At 47.9% G+C, this 25872-nt stretch overlaps 2 protein-coding genes across 4 annotated transcripts; one reads left to right on the top strand and one right to left on the bottom strand.

Moving 5' to 3' along the window:
- Positions 1 to 347: 347 nt before the first annotated feature.
- CEP85 (centrosomal protein 85) lies at positions 348 to 19582 on the bottom strand. 3 transcript variants are annotated; one of them, XM_073317604.1, is made up of 14 exons: positions 19501 to 19582; positions 17463 to 17535; positions 15840 to 15992; positions 12078 to 12805; positions 10421 to 10554; positions 9450 to 9567; positions 8836 to 9021; positions 7297 to 7449; positions 6887 to 7041; positions 6144 to 6264; positions 5605 to 5655; positions 5407 to 5514; positions 3855 to 4080; positions 348 to 3249 (listed from the first exon to the last, which is right to left on the bottom strand). In XM_073317604.1, exons 2-14 carry the CDS (start codon positions 17515 to 17517, stop codon positions 3086 to 3088), a joined length of 2352 nt encoding a protein of 783 aa, XP_073173705.1. In that variant the 5' UTR covers positions 17518 to 17535; positions 19501 to 19582; the 3' UTR covers positions 348 to 3085. The 3 variants fall into 3 exon arrangements, with proteins under 3 accessions (XP_073173705.1, XP_073173707.1, XP_073173708.1); XM_073317606.1 differs by lacking the exon at positions 19501 to 19582 and adding an exon at positions 18451 to 18494; XM_073317607.1 differs by lacking the exons at positions 348 to 3249; positions 3855 to 4080 and having other exon boundaries at positions 5466 to 5655.
- A 3670-nt stretch (positions 19583 to 23252) lies between these two features.
- On the top strand, positions 23253 to 23852 carry LOC140900584 (claudin-23-like). The gene has a single exon (XM_073318089.1). It carries the CDS (start codon positions 23253 to 23255, stop codon positions 23850 to 23852), a length of 600 nt encoding a protein of 199 aa, XP_073174190.1.
- Positions 23853 to 25872: the final 2020 nt, after the last annotated feature.

Below are 25872 nucleotides of genomic sequence, written 5' to 3'. Positions count from 1 at the left end.
TCGTGGTCAGCTTGTACTTCCCTGTACAAACAGAGTAGGAACTTTTTATTTTTTTTTAAAGTCTTCTGCAACATGTGTGCAGTGAAAAATCCTAGGGCTTGATTCATCCCTGCATGGCAGTGAAACTCCCACTGATTTCAGTAGAGCAACTCTAGTTGCAAGTGGAGTGACACCCTGATGAAGCAGACAGACTATGGGGCTTGATTTGGAAGTCGCAGTGTATAGCCAGGAAGGAAGTAGTTTCTGTTTGACAAAGCACAAGCGTAATTAGGAACAATGCAGAGTCTTATGAAATACTATCAAATCCCACCTCCCTCTGCCACACCTTTGAGAAGGAAAGCCGTACACCGAATTGCTCTGCTCAACAGGAACAAAGCAGCTTTATTTTATAACCAAAATACTCAGTACCATAAACTGCGTAAGACAAATATTCATATAAATATACCTGTGCTTAACTGTACAAGGAAACACCAGGCAGAAGTCAACTATTTAAACACATCCTGCGTAAGCAATGAGACAAACCACACTACATGGTTATTTTGGATACCAGGGTCTCGGGCGCTCTGTGAAGAGCCACCAAAACTGGTGGATACCTGCTATAACCAAAGTTACTTTAATAAAAAGGTATGCAAATAACTTTTTTTTTTTTAAATACAAACTTTTGCAAAAGGATTAAAATGAACCCCCCCCACCCCTCTCACCGGCACAGTAATATGCTACCAGAGTGCCATGACACATAGGAGCCTATCACCTCTTTCCCCAAGGACAGAAATGCAGCGCCCTGCTCTGTATCAGCTTAAATACATAAGGGTTTCATTTCTTAAGACCTAGATTCTGGTTTTGCACCATAACTCTGTGGGTGCCACTGGGGACATGTAGATATCTCCTCTCTTCCTCCCTGCATGTTTTTTGTGGGTATAAATGGAAAGGTGGGTGAGGCTGCTTTAAAAGTAAGGTGCTAAATGCAGGTTCCCTGGCAGGCTAACAGCATCTTTGTTAAACAACATGGTCACCAAGGTTTCCAGTTACCCAGCAACACTCATGTTTGGTGCTGCTAGCCCCGGCATGCCCATAGTATTTCTCAATAGTCTGGGCAACTGACTTCAAGAAATTGTCTTGGCCCACTGTCTAAGTAACTCAGCAAGGGAGCTGGCTGGAGGCAACACCTGTGGAGAGATGCCATGATCCATATTACGCTACCAGGCACCACACCAGATGCTCCAGGAAGGACAGAGTAGCTGCACAGCAGGGAATACACCAGCTAACAAGCCATCCATCAGATACTTTTTGATCTTAGTCATGGGTAGCCTATTAGCCAGGTGGTTTCCAGAACATACATTGTGGTGGCCAGATTTCAAAAACAGATTTTACTGGTCTCAATGAAATCCGACAAAAGAGCACCAGGAACAGCATCTTCACAGAACTGGGGATCAGCCCCAAAGGAAGGCTGCAAGCCTACAACAACCAAATGTTAACGTATGTCAGCAGGGTTTTCATCTGACTGAACTGACTTCTTAGCTTCTGAACCAAGAGTAAAATGACAGCCAGCGGGTTTCATCATTAGCCCCATGGTGCTTTCCCAGCTAAGCCGACATTTAGTACTTCAGAGTCACCCCTAAGGTTGAGAGCTGACAAAATGTGAGAATGGAAAAGAATTTTCATTTGCGTATTTTGACATCAGATTAAGGTCTGTCTTCACTACACTCACAGGGTGCGGTTGCAGCTCACGTACCCTAAACCAAGCAAGCTTTAATCTAGTTAGTTCAGGAACTGGAGCAATAAATCTGTGACAAGCGCACACGGAATCCTGGGTAATTGCTTGCAGATCCAGCGCCACCCTGCTGCGATTTCACCGCTCTGGTACTGAGCGAGCTTTAATCTAGTGGGTGTGTCTACGTGAGCCGCAATGACTCCCTGTGACTGCACTGCAGACATATAAGGGGGTCACCCTCCTGCAGGACTTTTGGGAAAACCCTGTGCAGATCCCAGACAGCAGAACGTTGATCATACCTCATGCAAAGATTCCTAATGTAGTATGGTCACTTCCCCCACTGAACTTCTACAGGAGGCTGCAAGGGTGTTTGCGCAAGAACATGCTGCAGGCCTGCAAAGGCTCTCTGCTGCTTGCAGGGAGCTGACCTCCCAGGCAGAGTGTATATATGCCCAAGGCTGCTGCAGGATTGGTTTATGGCTATAAAGGCAGTTAGGAGAAAGACCAGTTCCCCCATCCCACCAGCAGATCCATTAGGGATGAAGTTAAGTAGGCAGGAAATTTCTCTAGAGGATTAAGGCACTTCAGTAGCAATCCACTTGCTACTCCCCACATTCAGATCCCCGTTAAAGGGATAAAATCCTAAGGCCTCATCAAGACTAGCATTTTCAGAACCCAATTTTAGCATCACCTTTTTTCCAGCCTGTTGGCTACTGAAAGGCTTCAGTTGCCTATACCTGAGCAATGCAGACTTGGTTACCCGAATGACCACACACTATTTATCCGGGCCAGAACCATGTACATGGTTGTTGCAGGTAAGCCTGTAACCGTGTACTTCTAGGTACAATTGAATAGTGCTAGTGGTTTAGCAGCTTGTCTATGAACTCCACAGACTTCCTCTGAACCCTTCTGTGCAGTCAGTAAGGCCAGAATATTCAGAAGGAATCTACTTGGTTTGTTCATTACCAGAAAGGACAGAGGCCATGGCATCCACTTCCTTCTCATGTCAGTTTGAATCCTTGTGTTTCCATGTTCAGTATTTGACATTCTTGGAAGATAACTAGTAACTCACCCACCAGATCAAATCAGAGACTTCACCAAATCCAGCGTAACACCTTCCAAAGGATCAAAGTCGCTGCAATGTCTGACGAACACCAAAGACCCTGAATAGTTCCAGTTAGCCAGTCAGCATCTAAATGACCTTGCATCAGAATCCCTGATTTCCTCTTGTGGATAAGCACCTGCATCTTGTACCTAAGCATGGAGATGGTAAGGTGCTTGATTGTTTTTTCCATTCCATGGGCTCTAATCTCCTCAGGTTTTCAGGTGTTCATTTCCAGTTGTTCCAACGCTATCCTGGGGAGAGCTTATCCATCACTGCGTGATGCAGTTATCCCCCATATCCTGAGCATATCTGTCAGATATTGCAGTCCGTAAGTCCTCGATCTCTTTGTGAAGCTGCTTCACCTCCATCAGTTTCTTTGCAAGCATGTCTGCGTTCAGCAAGTCATCCTTCTCCTTAACTGAAGATTGCACAGCTGTATAGTTAGCAAATGAAATCACATCAGACATACAGTTCTGAACAGGAGTCCTGCATTAGTGAATACATCACTTTTCACCAGACAAATTATCCACAGTACATGGCATTATTTAACACCCAACAGATACGTACAGGGAATTCAAATCTTTAAAGCCTGTGAATCAGAGGTCTGAATAGAACGACAGAGCATAGAGAAAGGCAGGTTTCTTTTAAGCCTTTTCAGTGTTCTGAAACCCAGGAGGAGAACATTCTATCTAGAGTATAAATCAGACATCCCCAAACTGTGGGGCACCCCCCCAAGGGGGACATGGAGGAATGTTCGGGTGGTGGGGGCTGGGCTCGGGCCAGCCCCCATGGGGGGCAGGGAAGGAGTGCCACCCAGCCCTATTCTGCCCCTGGCCCCCGCCAGAACTCCGCTCCCAGCCCCACCCCGCAGAGCCACAGCCCTGCTTTCTGCCCCAGCTCAGGGGGAGCGTGACCCTGAAAAAAGTTTGGGGACCACTGATATAAACTAATTATTCTGTTCCACCCAGCCCATGAACCAAAGCCCCCCCGCCCCCCCTGACTCCGAGATTCCATCACTCTAGTCCCTTGTGTACTTACAGTGAATGCCCAGGAGCAGGGAAAGGTTGGGATCCTTGCCCTGCGCTCTTTGAGTCACAATGCTGTAGACAGACTGCAAATCCTGTAGGCAGCTGGCCAGTTCACTGTGTAACTCATGGGCGAGATGAGCTGTCCCAGCAGGAAGCAGTTGGTTCATCTCTACCTGCTGGAGGTGCTCCTGTAGGGTCAAATTCTTCTCAATCAGATCCTGATTCTGCACTGAAAGCTGAAGAAACAAAGTAACATTAGCTAAGTCTTAACTATGTCAGATAAGACAGCTGATTCTAATGGCCCCTCAGTGTGGAGCAGGCATTACAGACTTTCGTTGCATTAAAATGTTTGGGTACTGTCCAGAATCTATTCTCTGAATCAGGATGTTTTCTTTTCACAGGAATGGAAATTTGTGTCTTGCCAGCAGAGGGATATACTTTTAGCAGTGTAGATACTGGTGGTGGTGGTGACCAAAAGGGTGGGTTTATATTAAGAATGGCCTCTGGATTCAAACCCAACTAGAACAGTTTAAAGTCAAATGTTGGGCCTGACCACCACAACACGAGGGTTTCTTAAATAGGAGCCAGCTTCTCTCAAAAGGTAAAAATATAAAAATCAACAGGACAGGAAGCGCCTTATCCCACTATCTCCCTGGCGGTCTCAGTCTGGATAATAATGCAGAGGCTTCCAAGGGATGCCTGTGCTCTTTCTCCCTTCTCTTCGCCCAACTCGATGCAGGCTGAATTCTCCCTCAGGAGACACACTCAGTGCTTGGGTCACGTTCAGGCGACAGATGGAATTCAACCTAGACTCTTTCATTCATGGCTCATGAGGCTCTGGCACAGGGGTCGGCAACCTGCGGCAGGCATGCCAAAGGCGGCACACAAGCTGATTTTTAGTGGCACTCTGCTACCAGCCAGGGTCCCAGCTGCCAGCCCCGCTCAGCCTGCTGCCTGCCTGGATGGATGGAACCAAGGGCCGGCAGCAGGCTGAGTGGGGCCGGCGACCAGGACCCCACCTGGCATGGGCCAGTGGACGGAACCCCAGACCGGCAGTGGGCTGAGCAGCTCAGCCCGCTGCCGGCCCGGGGTCCCAGCCGCCAACCCCTGTAAATGTAAAATGTATTACTGGCACGCAAAACCTTAAATTACAGTAAATAAATGAAGAATTGGCACTCCACTTCTCAAAGTGCCGACCCCTGCTCTGGTACATAGTTGTGGTGAATAAGACTTCTTTACCGCACCCTGGTGGCCAAGTCAGTAACTACAACTACAATCCACACAGCTGGGAGCTAGGGAGACAAGCTGCTGCATGGGTGCCACACATAGCCAGATCTCGGGCATTACAAAAGCAACACCTGGGTGGAGAGAGGGATGAAAGAGAAATTATGGTTCTAAAATAGAGACAAGGGAACCCCTTTCTGGAGCACTGTCAGGGCAGCTAGCAGACTCTGACAAGGTGCAGTGAAGGAGGAACCAGCAACGGCACGTTAAATCCCCCGCTACAAGACAGTTTATTGTTCATTCAGCTACTGTGTTCATACACAAACTCCAGTTCTAACCTCTTTCACTGCAGTGCGCAGCTGCTGCAGTGCGTTTTCTCTTTGCATTGCTTCCTCCTTCAGAGCCTGACTTGTCCCCTCTTCCTGAGACACCTGTTCTTCCAGGCTCTGGAGCAGACCCAGGGAGAGAAGTTAGTCCAACATATCTTATAATCGATGCTCGAGAGTTCCCAGACCTTCAGCATTCACACCTCTCACCTTTATTCGGGAAGACAACTGCTCCATCTTCTTCTGCTGTTTGTCCACAATCTGAAATCAAAAGCAGTTGCGTCTAAGAGATGAACATGCCCAAACTTACTCAGTAATACCACTTGGGATTTGCCCTACAAATCCGTTTTTAATCACTTTAAATTACAGCCTGGTTTGTGAAGTGCTTTCAGATTCCCTGGTGGAAGGCGCTAATAGGAATAGCAATTATGTACTGAGACTGGAGAGGCTGCATTCTTGGGGTTTCCCCTCCCCACTTGCTTCCTTTTCTGGATTCTTCAGTTTCTCGTCACTTTGATGTTTAAGCGAACACTACAGAATTGTACAGTTATTGCACCAAGAATGGCTATTAGACCCCTCCAGGCTTGGCATGCTGAGAATGGCTAGCGCTTGTATAAGTTCGTAAGAGTTTGAATGTTAAACTTGAACCCCTGTTTTAACGCCTGATGTGGAACAGTCGAAGGAAGGAGACAAATCTGAGTTAGTGTGGGGTAGTCTCACCCATGTCTGAGTTGTATATTCAGAGTTACCTTCCTGAGACAATCACAGTCTTTCTGCAGAGAATCATTTTCTGATTTCTGTTTCTCCACCTCCTGGACAGGTGACCCTCTGCCTGCACTCTTCACACATTGCTGAATCCTATCCTGCAAGCTGAGATAAACAGCTCATCAAAGGAACTGGCAAATGTAAGAAATTTCAACACAATTTGGCAGTGGTTCTCTTAAAAGAGACAACAGGAGAAACGGACATCTTCTGCCACAGAATGGATACAGAAGGGAAAAGCTTTTTCCACTGCCCTGTCAATGTTCTTCCATGTGACTTGAAGTGATTTACTTCTAAGGAATAGGGGGGGGAGATCAGCCCCCATGACCCAGTCAACTGTTGCCCTCTTTGCTGAGGCTGTCACAATGGGATGCTCAATTGTAGCATGTGTGATATAGACACACATTCAATGGCAACTGGTCCAAGTCCACAAGCTAGTTTCACATAGCTCCATGAATATGAACCAAGGGATCTGGAGCAGAAAGGCTTCATGCATTTCCCTGAGCCATACCTCTGCTTTGGAACAGCCGGAAGTTATGGTAATTCAATTTTATCTAGTAGTTACATTTGAGCACAATATCCAGAGACTCAATACAAGCCCAGTTCATAACTACGCTGCAGTAGAAAGATGCACTCTCGTGTATTCCACTTCTCTGTTCTCAGGATTCTAGAGCTACTGGCCTTCGCTACTAGGCAGAGGTCCGGTTCACTGTCATCTTTGGAGCTTTACCTGTGCACAGTGGAAAGCAACTCCAGTTCTTTGCGTTTTTGTGTTTCTAGCTGCATCTCCTGCTCTCTGCAGGCAGCCCGGACATCTCCAAGCTCTCTTTTCAGCGCTGTCACGGTTTCCTGCAGAGCAGAACTCTTCAGTTCTGATTCCTTTAACTGGAACAGAGAACATTGCTCAGCACTAACAAGTCTACAGATCCTCTGCCATACGCCATATTAGGGCTACCCTAGCAGTTGACAGGGACTTCTACTATTGATGTGGCAATTTACAGCCATAGCTCAGAACATTTCCCTTTCAGAGGGACAGATTGCAATTCTACTCAGCCTAGTGTATGCATAACCGGCAGCAGTAAATTGTGGCATCCAGGCTAATGCCTCAAACGCAACACTATACAGAGGATGTCATTTTACCTGCTGATTCTGTTTCTGATGATCCTCTAGTGTTGGCAGATCAGCCAGGTAGCGCTCCAGGGTCTCAATTCTCTGCTGTCTCTCCCGGTTTTGCTCAGACTCCTTTTGGCATTTCTTTTTCAGACTGTTAATATGTTTGTCTCTTCCCTTTATCTGCATGAAGAGACATTTGAAGGTTTGATTTGCTTAGGTTATAATTTCCATGTGTGTGCGTCTCTCTCTCTCTCCAGCTTGTCTATCAAAGCATTTTTGCAGCACCCATCACCAAAATATCAAACTGCTTTATCTCAGCAGCTTTTCTTTTCACTGGTATCTGAAAAATAACTTCATCCATTGGAAGTTATATGCTAGGTATCTGGTCAGCACAGAAGCTCCTAAGCTGCCCTCTGTAACTGCAGGTTTTTATTTTTGCTGGTGAGCCCAAGCAAGGAGCGGTTTCTGTACTCAAAGGAAGGATGAGCAAATACTCTTGGAATTTAAAAAAGTTACCAAGTGCCACACACACATTTATAAGAGGCTGCACACAATTAAAAATACGGTTAAAATTCTGAAATATAAAAATAATTAAAGCCGAGCAATGTGATGTCATTAAATACACACAATTTAACACAGCCCTCAGACTCTTCGCAAGTTGCAAATAAGGGTCTTAGTGTTGCAATGTGTGGGTGCTCCTGTTTTATACCTACCTCTGAGCCCTCTGCAAATAATCAGAGGAACTTGAGAAAATGCGAGCCCAATAGTTTCCCTGAACCCACTCACCACAAACTGCAGATTTATGTATCATTTGTTTTTAGAACTGTAAAAATAGGATCACTACATTACAGGGAACAAGGACTAATAGGGCTGAGAAGAGTGTCTCCAAATGGAGCACTCTTACTAGTACCAGGCAAGAATGGAACAGGCAGTTCTACTCAGGGTGTGACATTTATATAACAGAATGCCCAAGAAAAATAAGTAATGGCTTAGCCTCAAAACACAACATTTTATTAATTAAGCCAAGAATCATTCCTCATTGAATAGACAGTTTCAGCGTGTTTAAGTACTGAGTGTGATCCATGTGACACAGAAACGTGGATCCATAAGTCAGACTTTACCTCGAGCAAGGGAAGGACTTATGTCAAGAGAGGGAGTCCAACCTATTTATTGTACTAACCCTTACATTCGCTTCACAATAAAGCCTTAATTATATTGATTACTAATGATGATTTGCTAATTATAATTAAGAGTGGGTCTAGACAAGTCACTGATGTTACAGTGATACATACTGAAGAAAATTAAAGGGCAAAAGAAACTCCAGAGGTTTTTCTTTGCTTCTTTTTGAAAGCAAGTTGCTCACAACTACAGCCTGATAGTGGCTGAGGTTTCTCTTTGCTTGGGGGCTGCAAGAGAAGAGAGCAGTCCCAATGGCTCCACGTAACAAGTGGTGGTGCCAGGAATGGCTCCTCGAGCCAATGCCCATCACTGTGCCAACTCCCCCCTGGAGAAAAAAAATAAATAAAAAAAGGCATTGCCTCAGTTCTAGAGCACCGACAGTCATACCCTCTCCTCTTGTTTCTTCAATTCCTCTACATGCTTCTGCACGGTCTCCTTCAGCGTCTCCTGAATCAGTTTCACATCCACCTCGGAAGCAGCCAGCTTCTTCTCCAGTTCAATCTTTTCCTTACTGAGGGATTCGGTCTTCTCAGTAAACTGTGCTCGCAGGAACGAGTTCTCCCGCTGCAGCTCCTGCCAACAAAGACACCCAGCAACCAGCGTAAGGGTTCCCATTGTCCACTAAACCCACCTGTTAAACGTAACAGACCTATTCTCCAGAACAGCAGTTACAACGCTGATGCATTATCCACCCTTCACCGCTCCCAAAGATCTTCACAGCACCTCTTATGCACCTGCAGTATCAGCTCGCACACCGCTTGGCTGGTGCTGTTAGCCACCGGCATCAATAGCGTGACCACTGCAGTTTGTTCAGAAATCGAAGGATCTAAATGTCAAGAGCCACAGAAAAACCCAGATGGATTGGCACCAGCACACACCAGGAATGGACTTTTACCTTGTCCACCCCTCCTACGTGGAAAGGACCCGCTAAAACAAGCACACTGCAGCCAGTGGGTTTAGTGCATGCTATTTTCAATGGACTTCTTGCTGTTCCTACTTACCTGCATTCTCAACATGCAAATATCTCCATAGGGGGCAGCAGACCTAAGAAGAGCACTGTGAACCTGCAGCTCACTCTCACGCACCTTCTGCTCCAACTGGGAGATGTGCTGCCTCTGCCTGCCCAAAAACAAAAGACAGATCAGACAATACATCCTTCTCAAACGTACCCCTTAGTTGTTGCTCTAGCCAAGAGGACAATACGCTCTGCCAGCTATGTAAACCCAGTACCGTCAAAAACACACAGCTCCTCAGTCACTGCCCTACATCGTGACAAAAAACGCAGCTACATATTTTAAAAATAGCCTGCACAGGAATAGCAATTTTTAAAGACTTGAAAGCGTTTGTCAAAAACATGCTTGTTTTTAGCATTAAAAATTTGAGGTCTCATCTGCCCTGCAAGTCTCTATGGTGACTGGAGAATTTACTGGTGAAATTGCATATGTCAGAAGAGTTAAGCTGAGCAAATGACAGGGGTAGGGATTTTTAGTCCAAATGTTTAAAACTTCATGTGTGTTAACACCTGACATCAACAGTCAATAAGCACTTTGGAGACAGGACAGATTTGTTAAAGATTCACCAGCCCAAAATAAACATCCCCGAGATCCCAAAGAGCAAAACGAGGAAGAGCAGACGTGGCATTCCAAATGTTTCTCATGTAAACAAACAGGAGAACACATTTTAAAAGCTTTTAGCTCTTCTTTCTCCGTCACAAAGCAGGAAAAAAGCACAAACGCAGTTTTTAAAAATCCTTTGCAGATCCTCTAAGTTAGCCAATGCTGCTAAGGAATCACCTGTCTCACTTCCTCACTATTTGCTTCCATGGGAATCACTCTGAAATCTCATGGAAGAAAAGGGCATTTCTTCAGATGTTTTCTTACAATTACTATGTTATTTGTTAGTTTCAATAAAAACCCACAGGATCTAGCATTTGTGTTTTTTTCTTACTGCTCTCTCCTGAAATACTTCCTACCTGTCAATGAGGATCTCTTTTTCCTTAAGTAGATTCTCACTGGTGTTCAGGATACTGACCCACTGGGCTGGATCAGAGGAATGCAGTGAAGTAGCATACATTGAAGGTTGGTGGCAAGCAGCTCCATTTTGTAACTGGGGAAAAAAAAAAAAAAAGAGAATAGGAAGGAGTGGCTTAAGTTTCACAGAAGGTAACAGCAACATTGCTGAGGCTATTTTTGTGCACTGTGTGCTCATCTGGCACGCGAGCAAGCAGAAAGTTCATCTGGTACGGAGCTATTTCAGCCTGTGTCTGGGCTCTGGGAACAAGTCATTTTGGCTGAGCTCGGGCAATGAGTTTATTGAATAATTTTAGACCACTGTGCTGTCTCATTGGAAGCCATTCGTTTCTAATATTGCTACCCACCAACTGCTCACTAAACAAAATTGCTCCCCTCCAGTGAAAGACTGATATTTTCATAAAAATCTACTTAAAATTGTTCCAAAAGTCTAGATACGGAGCGAGGTTAGTCTGCTAGTTGAAATACTGATATCCACCATCTTCTATCTACATACGTTTCCCCTGTACTTTCCGTTGGAAAGGGTAATCACCACCTGATTTAAACTATTGTGTAGCATTGCTGTGTTACGTTACATCGGGGTGGGGAATCTACAGGCCAAATCCGGACTGCTGCTTCATTCCATCCGGCCCACAGCAAGTGTCCACAATGCAGGCTGGAAGTCCTGAGCCTCAGTGCCCCTCTGCAGGGCTGGAGCCACAAGCGCTGGCTCGCTGGGTTGCCAGAAGTCCGGTCAGCTCCACGCAGCTCCCGGCATGTCTCTGCAGCCCATAGGAGCAGGGGTAATTAGGGAAGCTCTGCGCACTGCCCCCACCCCCAATGCCAGCTCCGCAGCTCCCATTGGCTGGGAACCGCAGCCAATGGGAGCTGCGGGGGTGGCGCCTGTGGGCAGCAGGCACCACACAGAGCCCCCTGGCTCCTCCGCCTAGGGGCCAGAATGGAGCCGCCTGAAGTGAGCACCACCTGGCTGGAGTCTGTACCCCGAACCCACTGCCCCAGGTCGGAACCCCCTCCTGCACCCTAACTTCCTCGTAGACTCTGCGCCCCCACTGCAAACCTCTTGGCCCCAGCCTGGAGCCCACTCCTGCACTCCCAGCCAGAGCACTCACCTCCTCCCACACCCCAACCCTCTACCCCACCCTGGAGCCCCCTCCTGGCACCCTGAATGCCTCATTTCTGGTCCCACCCGGGAGCCTAGGGGAAGCCCCGAGCCTCTGCGCCCTTCCCTGTCCTCCCAAAGGGCTGGAGCCACAAGCGCCGGCTTGCCCCCTGCAGGGGGGAAGCCCCAAGCCTCCGCACTCCCCCATGGGGCTGTGTGTGTGGCATGCCAATGATTTTTTCTGTGGGTCAGTGGCCCGATAGAAAAAAGGTTCCCCACCCCTGCGTTACATGGTTGCCGCATTTCAGTGATGTGAGGAATGACACATGTATATGTAGATAGTTTTGAGATAATTTGTATAAAAATGTGTAATAGAAGCATGAGACATTCCCCCCATTACTGCATTAGTCAGGAATTGTGGTTACATTACATATAACTGCAAGAGAGGTGGAGAGGGAAGGAGAAAGCGATTTCAAAGAGTTGTTTTTTTAAATTTCTACCTGCATCTGTTCTACTTGCAACCGTATGTTGTCCAGCTGCTGCCTCCAAGCACTGAGTTCACAGACCCTCTGATGTGGATGCGAAGTGCAAGGCTCCTGCCTCCACACCCGAGACTGCGCCGCTGTTGGTTTCAAAAAGACATTATTGGACTGAAATCCTAATGGCACCAGTCTGCTCCCAGTGGGCCAAGTACCACCTCGTGGCTCACAGGCTTCACTAGCTCCTGCTGCTGGTTTAGTCTCTGGCAGCACTTTGTAAGGCTCCTTTCCTCTGTAGGTGGAAATCAAGCTTGGATCCTGGAACTTGTGGGCAGGGTCAGCGTACAGCGTATCCAGCAAAACAGACTGATTAAGGGTAGGCTCAATGGCAGGAGTGTCAAATTTTCGAGTGTCTTCCGCTCTCAGGTGATCCGAAATGGGAAACCAGGACTGCTCAAAACCATTTTCCCCAGAAGTCCCGTAGAGATGCAAGAGATCCATGGGCAGCACTTGAGAGGATTTCACAGCAGTAAGATCTCCACTTCTTGTCAGCCCTACATTTTCAGTGGACGATCTTGGTACCGCTGGTTTTGATGAAACTGGTGCATTCTGCAAAGAGCTTGGCTCACCTGTTGAGTAGAGTGTGGAGTGTGAAGTATCCAATGTAGAAGGCATGACATGGGCTGTAGGGATGGTCACTTGGGTTTTGATGGGCTGAAACGAGGAACTGCTACTGGAATTGCAAAATTCTAGGGAAAGGATTTTTGAGAGTTAGAATTAAAGCAACACTTTTCAATTAAAAGACAATTGCCACCTTTTCTTATCCTGCTAGGAACATTTCCTATGGTCGAGGGGCTGGGGGAGATCATACACAGTAGCAGTGCAAGGGCACATTTGCACATTGCTTTTTCCTTTATTAAAAGTTCCAGGAGCCCCATGATATTTATGGGGCCGGAGTAAACTGTAAAAGTGCAACAACTGCTATCATTCATCCTAAATCATTACATTTTGGCATTAAAATTCTGTAATCAAAACTTATTGATAAACTTATCTGTCTAGTCACTTATAAATAAATCCGGAAATTGAGTAAAAAGGCTGAAACTTACTCAAGAACTGAAAACTGAGGCCTTGATTACATTCTGCTCATCCCACAGCACAGCGACTCTGCACTGTAACCAAAAGCAATAGGAGCCTTTGCTAAGCCCATGATAAGCTGCAAACATAGCTGAACACACATCACAGAGCACTTGACCTTAGAACTCCCCTGGTACATGGCAACAAAATCAGCCGTTCCTAGAACTAAAAGTAACGGCTCTGTCCCACAGTCACAGGAAATGGGACAAAGCAGAGCACACAAGAGTGCAGATCCGTCATCTCACGCAGCCACCAAACCTGATTACATGGAAGTCTGAAGTTATTCTTAGTAACTCTCAGGTTTCAATAGAGCAACAACAGGAGCTCAACTGGGCAAACACCAAAGAGCCTTCTTTTCCAATGTGTAGATTTTTCCTCTTCCCCATATATTCGGGCACCAATGCACTAATTTCATGTTTCCTCAGGCTAGCCTGTTTTCTCAATGCATTGGCATAAGGCCCATCCCGACGTGCTATTTCTCCAGCCCAGTTTTGGGACAGCGAGCTCGCATTCCCACATGTTTTTAACATCAGAGTGTTCTTATGAGAAGGAACGAAGTCACAATTTTAAAGTAACTGGAATGAGGAACTATGCAGGACCCTGTCAAATGTCTCAAGCTACATAAAAATTGTTAATATGAAGGATCATCTCTCAACGTTAACAAACGGGGCGGGAAGAATCCCTGCAGGTATCATCTCCCCCTAGGACTCCTTCAAAAGAGGAAACAGCCCTCCAAATAGACAAAAATACATGTTTCAAACAGACTGAGGAGAGTCGGTGCCGATTTCTTCACTCAAGTCCCCTAAACTTAGATTGTAGCATCCTGGTCAGGAGCTATTGAGTTCTATCCATGAGCAATGGAATCCACTGGAAATGAATCAGTCCCTTGAAGTGTGGGAATGGTCACCACAGTCAGTAGCATCTTATAACAAGTGCACTGATTTTAAAAGTCAAAATATGATTCTAACAATTATCAGTAATGCAAGCTTAATCAGAGCTCTTCAGAGAAGGGACATTGTCTTGCTGTATGTTTGTGGTGTTATCGACAACAACACCCAACTTTGAGTGCAGCTGGAAATTTTCTTGTGCTGAGAAAGACTAGAGGGGGAACCTCAAGGTGCAGGCATACAATACTTTGAAAAAATTATTTAGGAACACCTAGATTTTGAATCTTGCATTGTTAGAAAATATGGCAAGTTTCAAATGGTACCATACACCTGAGGAAGAATGGGGAAGTGAACAAGAAGTGTTTCTTCTAAGGAGCAATACAAGTAAACCCTCCTTATTTGTGACTGAAAGGCGCTTTAGGTTAACAAGCAATGTCCTACGCCAGTGGTTCTCAACCTTTCCAGGCTACTGTACCCCTTGCAGGAGTCTGATTTGTCTTGCATACCCCAAGTTTCACCTCCACTTAAAAACTATCTGCTTACAAAATCAGACATAAAAAATACAAATGTATCACAGCACACTATTACTGAAAAATTGCTTACTTTTTCATTCTGTCTGTATGAAATTTTAGTTTGTACTGACTTCGCTAGTGCTTTTTATGTTGCCTAGTTTTACAACAGGCTAAGATCCAAATGTGTTGATGTATCCCCTGGAAGAGCTCTGCATAACCCTGATTGAGAACCACTGTCCTACGCAAGCCTCATTACTGCCTCAGACCAAACATACACAAGAGTTTGTCTCATCTAGCACGAGGTAAGGTGCAGTTTCCTATACTGCTGTAGAGTACATTACTTGCACACAATTAAAAAAGCCAACATGATGCGGTGGAAGTGTAGAAGCCTGAATTCAAGCAACAGAAGGACAAGAAGTGGATCCACACATAGTTATAAGTCAATGACCACAGTTTCTCTCCCCCGCTAAAAAGCAAAAATATGATTATTTCCCATTGATATCAGTGTCAGTTCCCCATGCGCTTAAAGTCATGGCCTTCTTGGGAAGCTTTGTGCTGCAAGGAGAACTCCAAACTAACAATCCCCTGATTAGGACTGGATACAATATGAAAAGTGACCTTGAAGAATGCATCTCACTACACAATCAAAATAGTCAAGTCTAGGTATCATTGAGAACTATTACACAAAAATTCCCTTGTTCTGTTTGCAGCTCAAGTCAAAGTATACCAACATATACCAGTCTCTATCCAGTTTAATAAATTGACCATAATTCATACAAAATACAGGTAAAGAGAAATATTGAGGAAATAGTTTTGTCAGGGAAATTGTGTAGAGTGAGATCCTCACACACACTATTGGAAAGTACATTAATATGAACCAGAGGCTGAAGATCAGTAGCTCTTTGTGCATTTTAAAGATTATTAATCTACCTCTGCCAAAAGTCATTTTAATTGACAAACTTGTAACTACAGTTGAAGCTGGAAATTGTAATGCAGTTTGGCTAATCACCTTTCAAGCTTTAGGTAAGATAATGAGTCTCTCAACCAATATAGGTTTGTTTACATTTTAGGTTATAAAACTAATGGCTAAGTGTATAATATTCTCATTACAGAATATGTCCTCTTCCCCTCTGTTTCATAATGCTAGGGCTGTTTTTGTATCAGGAGGTTCTTGACGCTTGGTTTATGTTGTAAGAAGAACTAGAAAAAATTCGGCAGTTTTACTGCAACGATCAGACATTCAGACTCACCCTCTGTGCTGTCTGAGCAGGAAGTCCCGATTGCTGTATCCCCACTGTCAGCCATACTTAAACAGTGACCAAAACGACTCTGGAACTTCACAGACAGAGTTGGGGTTTTCCAGTCGGTCTCCAAAGAACAGCTCTTTTGACCTGTATTAGAGTCTGGAAAAGAGTCACACCATGGGCATATAATTCAGAGCACTACCTATCAGTATTACACCAAGAGTGTGTTCCCCAAAGATCAACCTTTAGAACCTACACTGAGGGGAAAATATCCCCAGCCTGGTCCACCTGCTCAGAGATATTTGCCAGTGAAGGAGACCGAAAGGCAATAAATGAAGATGACTTTGCAGCTGATTTCAAAGAAATAAAGCTTCAGACGGCGAATGGAAGAGACTTATTAAACCCATCCTTGCCCTTGCTGGGGTGAACGGAGGAAATATTAGAAATTAATTTTACCAAGGAGACCAACAAGCCAATTTAATTTATCAAATGGAATTTGAACTTTTGGTTACAAAATAATTCTTCCAATTTAATTCAAATTCATTAAAAAAAAGTGAATCTCTCCAGAATGATTAGCAAGTCAATTTCTTGAGAATCAGCATTAAGCTGTAGTCACACATTTCCGCACTGTGTGGATATTAATTGTTCTTTGTTTGATTGCTCTGAAATACTGCTGCTTGAGAAATCTCTTTCCTAATGGCAAATCTTCTCGTAACAGGCACAGAGGACTTAAAGCAAGTCAGCAAGAGATGAAAGGACACCACTATGGAAGATAAGAATGCAATGCATCTCTCACCGGTATCACTGTGCATGTGCTCTGACGCAGCAGAGTGACAGTGTTTGCATACAGAGATAATACTAAAAAAAAACAAAAACAAGGAGTACTTGTGGCATCTTAGAGACTAAAACTGATTTAGGCATAAGCTTTTGTGGGCTAAAACCCACTACATCAGATGCATGCAGTGGAAAATACAGTAGAAAGATATATATACACAGAGAACATGAAAAAATGTTTTTCCAATTCCCCCCCCACTGTTACTCACACCTTCTTGTCAACTGTTTGAAATGGGCCATCCTGATTATCACTACAAAAGGGTTTTTTTCTCCTGCTCATAATAGCCCACGTTAATTAGTCTTGTTACAGTTGGTATGGCAACACTCATTTTTTCATGTTCTGTGTATATATATCTTCCTACTGTATTTTCCACTGCATGCATCCAATGAAGTGGGTTTTAGCCCACGAAAGCTTATGCCCAAATAAATTTGTTAGTCTCTAAGGTGCCACAAGTACTCCTCGGTTTTTTTTTGCTGATAGAGACTAACACGGCTACCACTCTGAAACCAGAGATAATATTGGTGATGGTAAAGATGCATTGCAATATTATCATATTATGAACTCCTCCTTTGCTGGATTTTAAGAGAGGTTGGTTGTATGTGTGACGATCTGTCCCTGGACACTCATGCAATTGTTTTGCAGACACAGGATACTAACAGATCAAGTAAATGTTTTAAGATTTTATTTTTAATAAAAAACTTTTGGTAAATAAGCCACCTCCTGGGTTTCCTAAGGAATCTCCTACAAGGATATGGAAGGAGTATGACTTAAGGAAAACAATTCACAATTCAAACCTGTTGGACTGGTGTGCTGGAACCTCAGGTCTGGGCATTTCTCGAGAGTGGCCATCACAGCTAGTCCAGTCAACTATAAAATTAAAGAAATAGAACCATATTTTAAATCAGCGTAATCCAATCCATTTTTGCCACTGGCCAAGCAAGAAGGATACAAAGCCTGCACTGACATAAATACTACAGCTACTCTTCACTAAAGGAAACATTTCTCTTCATTACATTTCACATTTAATTAGCACCTCCCTTCCAGGGCAGCGCTACTTTTCCAGTAGTGAACAGCAGTTAACACTTCAAGAAGGGCAATTAGTCTGGATTACCACACTTTTCAGAAATGGAAAATGTTCTGGTTTGTAACACTTTTAAAGTGCTCAGCATAAAACCTGGCCATATGTTATACTATCTTAGCTATTTATAGGGCATCAGCCACCATCATATCCAGGTATTCATTCTATAATTATTCAAAATTTCCTTTTACAAACCTCAGCACTTGGCCAGTTCATTTCTGCCCTCCAAAGATTACTTCATACAACTACACCCAGAAACCTGGTCAGTCAGTCATAAGTGATGTTACACCATCAGCTATGATCATTGCTCTATCCAGAGCTTTGGTTGACTTTATTGTATATGAAACCATCTCAAACATATGAACCTCCTGCCCAGAGTACACCTATAATATCTAGCACTTGCAAACGCCTTAATTATCAAATGCAAGCTCTCAGTTCCTTCAATCCTGTGAAATACTAACTGCCTATTATCCTGTTCGTGCAGGCCCCACTTTAATGAAGTATATTTTGCCATCCAAAGTCCTCATGGAAAATATTTCTATTTTGAAAACAAAGAGCTAATGATTTGGCACGAGTCACATGGTGAGACAGTAGGGAATGCAATGAGATATGGGGAGAAGAAAAGAAGTGGAGTTCCAGTTTGAGCAAAGAGAAACAAAACTTGGCCGGATAGCTCAAGTTAATGATTATGTGCAGGGCCCTACCAAACTCAAGGTCCATTCTGGTCCAATTTCACAGTCATAGGATTTGAAAATTAGTCAATTTCATCTTTTCAACTGATATTTCACAGTGTTGTGAAACCATGGGGGTCCTGACCCAAAAGGGGGTCATGGAGGGGTCACAAATCTGTTGTGTGTGTGTGTGTGGGGGGGGGTCATGGGCTTGCTACCCTCACTTCTGCGCTGTCAGCGGCCCCAGAACGTCCCACAGCCAGCTCCCAGAAATGGAGATGGGGCTGATCTCCTCTGTGCTGCTGGGAACACCCCAGCTGGGGGCTCCTAGCTACGAGTTGGGGCTGGGCTGGGACAGGACTTGCTCTTCCCCTGCACAGCTGCTCTGGGAGCAAGGCAGGTGATCAGACCCACCTCAGGGAATCCCCCCCTCCGGCAGGGCACTCCCAACAGCACAGGGGAGATCAGACCTATCTCCACTTCTGGCAATCTCTTGCAGCTGCAGGAAGCCCTGGGGCTGCTACCCAGGCCAGGTACCCAGAAGTGGGTCTGATCCCCCCTCTCCCCCGACAGTGGCTATGCAGGGGGAAAGTACATCCATCCCCTCTGGGCTGGGGGGGGATGCAGAGTAGCTGGAGACGTGGTAGGAGCCCCGGCTGGGACACCCCAGCCCTGCCCCTCCAATTTCACAGAGGAAGTCTGGTTTCACGGTCTGTGACACGTGGCGGGAGGGGGGGCGCTGAGTGGCGGGGAGGGGGCAGGATGCGAGGGCAGGGCGGCTAGGAGCTGACCCAAGGCGCGGGGGTGTCTGGGGACCCGAGGGACCTGGGCGCCCGTGGGGGGAGGAGAGGGACGGGTCGGAGGGCTGGGGGGGGGCGGTGTGTACCCGCTGGAGTGGGGCAATGGGGGAGGGGAGAGCGGCAGGACCGGGGGTATATCTGGGGGCAGGGGCTTAGCGGGGCCGCGGAGGGTCAGAGCCGGGGGGTCCCGCGTCGGGCTGCGCCCCCAGGCCGAGGACCGGCGGGAGGCCGTTGCCGGGCGGACGGGGGAGGGAGAACAGAGGGACTTTACCCGCCCCCTCACCTGGCTCCACTCGGCTCTCGAGCTCCCCCCGCCTCCTCACTCTCTCGCGACGCAGGCGCGCGCGGAGCCGGCGACCGTTACAGCCGTGCCGGGGGGGGGGGGGAGTGGGCACCACGCTAGCGAGCCACGCCCCCGCGCTGCGCCGCGCCTATCCGGAGCGACGGGTGCGCCTCGTGCCCCCCGCCATTGGCTCGCAGTGATCCGATCCCGGCCGAAGAGACACGAGCTCCGCCTTCCGGCTGAATAGAGGCAGCGCATCAGGGAGAAATGTCTGCCACCGGGACCCGTAAGGAGAGGAGGCGGGGCCTAGGGCTGTGACGCGATTGCCCCGCCCCCTTTCCAGCCCTCGCCTCCCAGCCCCTAGCCCGCCCCTGATCCGTCCCCTCTCAAATCCCAGGTCCCGCCCCCAGCCTCTGCCCCTCCCCCCTCAGTACCCTCCCCCGCCCCACATGGCATTGCCTGGGCTAGCCCAGCCCCTGCCCTGCCCCCTGCCCTGGGGGCCTTGCCCAGCTGCAGGCCCAGCTGCAGATTTTGCACCCGGTGTTGGCGGCTCCTCAACATCTGTTCCCAGCCCTCCTGCCCTGGCCCCCCAACCCCCCTCCCCCGACGTAGAACATCTGCACTGCTCGGTCCGCATCGCCCAGTGCAGGGGTGGGTCCCCCGGTCGTGCCGTGCACCCCAGGGCTCCTCTGCACTCGAACCGCTACCGCAGTGCCGCTGCGTGACCACCCCCCGCGTCCACGGGAGCGGGTCTCCGGGCCAGAGGGCGACCAGACAGCGAGTGTGAAAAATCCAGACGGGGGTGGGGGGTAATAGGAGCCTATATAAGAAAAAGACCCAAAATTTGGGACTGTCCCTATAAAATTGGGACATCTGGTCACCCTACCCGTCTGTCCCCGGAGAGGCCATACCTCGTCTATTGACCTAGTGCTGTCTACACCATGGCTCTGGTCAGCTTAACTACAGCGCTCAGGGGTGTGGACTTTTCACACCGCTGAGCGATGCAGCTGGGTCGACCTCACGTTTTAGTGTAGAGGAGGCCTATATCTCTACAAATACACTGGAGATAGCTGCACTGGAGAGCTACACTGGACCCCCCTGAGCCCGATTAGGGCCTGTGGGCACTACCCAGTACAATTAACCAATACCAATTATATGTTTCAGAGTAGCAGCCGTGTTAGTCTGTATTCGCAAAAAAGAAAAGGAGGACTTGTGGCACCTTAGAGACTAACCAATACTCCTTTTCTTTTCTGAGAATACAGACTAACACGGCTGCTACTCTGAAACATATAATTGGTATTGGTTAATTGTACTGGGTACAGCCCAAAGGCCCTAATTGGGCTCAGGGGGGTCCAGTGTAGCTCTCCAGTGCAGCTATCTCCAGTGTATTTGTAGACATATAGGCCTCGTCTACCTAAAACGTGAGGTCGACCCAGCTGCATCGCTCAGCGGTGTGAAAAGTCCACACCCCTGAGCGCTGTAGTTAAGCTGACCAGAGCCATGGTGTAGACAGCACTAGGTCAATAGACGAGGTATGGCCTCTCTGGGGACAGACGGGTAGGGTGACCAGATGTCCCGATTTTATAGGGACAGTCCCAAATTTTGGGTCTTTTTCTTATATAGGCTCCTATTACCCCCCACCCCCGTCTGGATTTTTCACACTTGCTGTCTGGTCGCCCTCCAGACCAGAGACCCGCTCCTGTGGTCTCTAAGGTGCCACAAGTACTCCTTTTCTTTTTTGCCAATACCAATTATATGTTATCCTGAGAAAGAAACTGTAACCTTGTTAATAAACCCATTACAGCAAGCTGGTGGACTCGCCTGAGATGAATAGCCAGCCCCTGGAGCATGCTTCTGTTCCAGAGCCCTAAGGACCGGAGCAGTTTCATAGCTAACAAAATTAACCATAGAAATGTAGGGCTGCAAGGGATTTTTAGAGGTCATCAAGTCCAGCCTCCTGCAGTGGGGCAGGACTAAGCCAGCCTAGCCCACCACCCTGACAGGCGGATGCACAGCTATAGTTTGCTTTACCCTTAGCACTAAGCACCGTTTTTTAAAAGGCCATTTAGGCACCTAACTACCATTGCAGTAGTTGTACCGAACAGCAGGCCAACCCCATATGACAAAATACTTCAGTGACCTGTCAGCATTCCTTGGGCTTCAATGACACCACTCCCACCTTGAAGGTAACTGATCAAACAAGCTCCCACCCCTGAGAACTTTCTCCCACGGTGATGTTCAAGAAACAGAAAAGTGGGAGTGCTTGGAGTCCTTTTTGTAACCTATGCAGGTGTTGCTGGCTGAAAGGGGCTATAGCAGGGCAAAGTATTTCTACCAAGCAAACCTGTATAGGGAGTGGAGGAAAGCTCGAAGCATTTTCAGCTACCAACTGTGAGAAAGATGCCAGAGTTGTTATGTAGGTTTAGAGCTGCTGTTTATGCCACAGAGCACCAGTTGGGGGGTGGGGGGGGGATGCTACCCTCTGCTCAGCATGCCTTTCCACACCTGGCAGCATTTGAGAAGTAGAAATATGGACACTTGGGAAGACAAACATTGGCACCTTGCTCCTTTAAATACATCAGGCTAGAAGAGCAGAGTGTGGGGAAAAGGTCCATAGCAGAGACAGGACTAGAACCCACCTGGGCTATTCCCTTTCTTTTGCACCAACCACTGGATCCCCTGGCCCAACTTCTGTCACGTGGGGCAAATCTAGAGTAACGGCCGTGACCTCTCTGGAGTTATGCTAGGTTCATGCTGGGGTAACTGAGAAAGAATGTTAGCCCACTGCCTAGACACAGTGTAAAGTGCAGTGTGTGCAGTATATTGTGTACAGCACAGTGCACATGATGGAGGCACCCGGCATCTTTAATAAGGCATGTTTCCATGGCAATGAGAACCTGGAGCCTGCAGCCGCCAATTCACTTGCAGCTGCACAGCGATCCTAGTCTCCCCGCCCGCCATGTCCCTCAGTCTTCCAGAGCTCCCCTTCCTGTACACTCCCAGCCAAGCCAACCCACCCAAAGCCCCTGTCCCACCCACCCAAGCTCTCCCAGGTCCCCTTTCCCCAAGACCCATCCTCCACCCAGACACATACCCTCTTGCACAATGCAAATGCTGGTGTTCATCACCCTTCTCCATTTCTCTCTCACACCCTTCCCCCACCCCAATCCTCCAACCTCTTTGCCCTTCATGAAGCTATTGGGCCAAGTTCAGCCCTGGTACAGGCAGAGGCGTCATGTTGGGGCTGATGCGATCCAAGCAGCATAAACGGTCTAACAGAAGGCACTCTCCCCGCAGTTACCTCGGGTGGGGGTCAATAGAGCATTGCTCACTGGGGCCCCTTCCTGGTGCATATTCATGATTAGAGCCTTTTGTTATGTCTGGCCACGATCTAGGGCCAGAGCGGAACGCGGGGCAATGTTAATGTGTAACATGGGGGCATGGGGGGGGGTCACTTAACGTTTAATCAACAGGCTTGAAATGTTAGGAAGGAAACGTGTTCACGACAGAGGATTTACAAAGTCAAGGTGATGTGGACAGTAGAACCATAACCAACATCTTCACCCGGGTTCCAGCAGCCTCCAGCCCGGCCTGAGAGCACCCTGGAGACGAGCGACGACTTTCTCCTTTCCGCTCCGTGCATCCCAGAAAACGCCTTCCCGATTGCACAGCGTCTCTGCCCGACTCTTCATCCCAGCCCGAGGGAGCCCCCTTGAAGAGGCTAAGAGACCTGGGCTCTTTCTCATCAGACCATGGCAACTGGCTCCGTGGCCCTTGGACTGGTGCTGGCTCCCATGGGATGGGTCTTGCTGCTGGCAGCCACGGTGACCCCGCAGTGGAGAGAATTCTCCAGGCGGCCCGGCTTCCCACGGGACATTTCCTTCAGCGATGGTCTGTGGGAAAGCTGCGTGGAGGTGATCGGTGTGCCGGGCAGGGCGTGCCAACCCATCCTCCAGGAGACTGCCATCTCCTGGCCCATGCAGATGCTGAGAGCACTCACTGTCATCTCAGTGCTTACAGGGATCCTGAGCTACTCTCTAGCCCATGTGGGGGTACGCTGGTGGACAGACCAGCCCAACCCCAAGCTTACGGGAACTGCTGGACTCCTGCTGGTTCTCTCTGGAGCCATGTATCTATGCGCCACATCTTACATGGCTTACGAAGTCCTAGAGAACATGGCCAACCCCCAGGCCCCCGCAGGGGACAAGTTCCGGCTCGGGACCTGTCTCTACCTTGGCTGGAGCGGCGGAGTAGCTGAGATCGTGGCTGGCATCTGTCTGGCTGTCAATTTCCAAAGGAAGGAGGAAAGCAGCTCAGGGAATGTGGCGGCTCCTTATCAGGTGGATTACTGAGGGGGGGCTACCAGGAAGCTGGAAGAGGAAACTGAGGGGGTTGGGGACTGTTCTCTGGGGGATTACAACTGTCTTTTCCTTGTGCACTGAGTCCATGTGGGTCTCCTGCTGTAGCCGCTTGAGCATGACTGTGCCTTTACCCTGCTGCGCTAGGATCAAGCTGCACATCTTCAGCCCCGCAGGACTGGCATTGCTGGTAACAGGATTATACAGGCTGGCCAGGCAGGGAAAATCAACACCCTCAATCAAGCTGATTTTAAAGATGGGCTGATGATCGTCTCCCTAATGAGGTGTCTCAGGGGCCGTGCCAACTTTGGGGTTTTACTAGCCTGTAGATTTGTCTCCCTGATGCTACTTGAAAACTGCCCCCCCCCCACAACCAGGGGGAAGGGGCTGAGGGAGGGTGCAGCAGAAGGGGAGTGCACACTTCCAGCTGTGTCACATCTGTAAGGGGCAGGGGAAGCACAGTGAGGGCAGCTTTGGGGGGAGCTGGGGTGTAGAACTGGCAGTGGGGGCTGACCCAGAGGTAATCCAGCCGAAGCAAATTGATAAGGGAGGAGCATAGCTGGCAGCAGAGTCGGGACTCTCCAAGCACAGATTTGATAGGGGTGGGATGGTGCCTGCTGCTGCTGGTGGAGGGTGGGAAGGAGGCATGCAAATGCTTCTGGTCCTCAAGCAGAGGCCAGCGGTGTTCAGCTGCTCTCCCTGGGCCCGGCCCTAGCTAGACTCTGCTCTGGTCTGAGGCCCTGGAAGTGCTCAGGTAACACAACACATGATGACATCACCCACCTCCAGAGCACCCTAGCATAGTCCCTCTCTTTGAGGGTCATCTTATTTCCTCTTGAGAGGGGCTGAATATCCCTCCAGGCAGGAGAGGCCAGCCCCTGAAGCGAGATGAAAGCAAGGAAAGAGGGGTAGAGAGAGACTATTGCACAGAGGGGTTTGGGATCCTGTCTCCGTGGAGCCAGCTACTCCCTGCATTGTAGAGACAGGCTGCTATTCCAAAACTTAAAATCTAAGAAAAGGAGGCAAAGCTGGACCTGTCATCAACGCAGTTTTATTCATGGCTTAAGAAAACCAACCTTGCCTGGTTCAGGCAACCCCTGTCTATTCCAGCTATAAGTGGCCAGATGCAGAGAGGTTAAGGATGGAACAGAGAAGTGGTTGGATCATACATAAAATCGAACCTCTGCTGTATATAAATCTGGCAGGGTAGAGTGCTTAGAAAAAGAAAACCGCTTTGACAATAGAAAAATAGAACAATGGCTGCTTTCCTTTCTCAGAAGCTCGCAAGGGATGGAGGGATCTTCCCCATCCCAACAGGAACAAGCCCAGAGCCTAGCTGAGACTGGAGTTACCGAATTAGAGCGAGGTGGCGAGCAAGGGAACAGCTTAATGCCCTGGTGAGCCAGTTCCGGCTGTCCGGAAAGCTGGGGCAGCAGAACCAAGCAGCGAGGGTGGTAACTTTAGGGTGAAGGCACGCTCAGGCAACAAAGCCTATTGAAAGCAAGAGAAAGACTCTCCCTGAGCTTCCAAGTGGACTCCAGTCCTGGCAGCTGCTGAAGATAATGAGATGATGGAGGCTCAACCGTCTCCTGCCCTAAGCAACCAAGGAAATGCCTGTTAGAGGCAGCTTCTGGTTCACATGTAGGGGGACAGGGTGGGTGCATTTCAGTAGCTCAAACCTGGGTCCCTGTAAGAGTTGAGGTTAGCTAGAACAGGCCCTGAACTGATTTGCCAGCAAAGGAAAGGGACTTGGGCTCAGGCACTTGATTAACAAAAAATAAAAATGGCAAAGTTAAAATACTAGAACACAGCTGGATCTTTTACTTCAAATTACTGGCAGGGCTGTAGCGAGCCAGCTGCTGTCAGCCTGTCGACGCTGTGTCAGGAGTGAGCCTCCCAGCCCGTCTCCTCAGACTTGTCTACACAGCTGTTTTTACAGCACTAGCCCTCTGCGGCTCAGGCTGGTGCTTGGGCTCTGACAACTGGGGGATGAAGGGGAAGCAATGTTAAAGTG

The sequence above is a fragment of the Lepidochelys kempii genome, chromosome 19 (assembly GCF_965140265.1).
Source record: "Lepidochelys kempii isolate rLepKem1 chromosome 19, rLepKem1.hap2, whole genome shotgun sequence".
NCBI lineage: Eukaryota > Metazoa > Chordata > Testudines > Cheloniidae > Lepidochelys > Lepidochelys kempii.
This window is presented reverse-complemented; position numbering and strand designations above follow the sequence as displayed.

What these genes read in the sequence shown, in the direction of transcription:
- LOC140900584 (XM_073318089.1), top strand. Translation starts at nt 23,253, where the DNA reads ATGGCAACTGGCTCCGTGGCCCTTGGACTGGTGCTGGCTCCCATGGGA.
- CEP85 (XM_073317604.1), bottom strand. Translation starts at nt 17,517, where the DNA reads ATGGCCACTCTCGAGAAATGCCCAGACCTGAGGTTCCAGCACACCAGT. An exon ending in AAAGAGATCCTCATTGACAG is followed by an intron (nt 9,568 to 10,420) that starts GTAGGAAGTATT and finishes GTTTTTGGGCAG; the next exon opens with GCAGAGGCAGCACATCTCCC. An exon ending in TTTGCATGTTGAGAATGCAG is followed by an intron (nt 9,022 to 9,449) that starts GTAAGTAGGAAC and finishes CTTTGTTGGCAG; the next exon opens with GAGCTGCAGCGGGAGAACTC.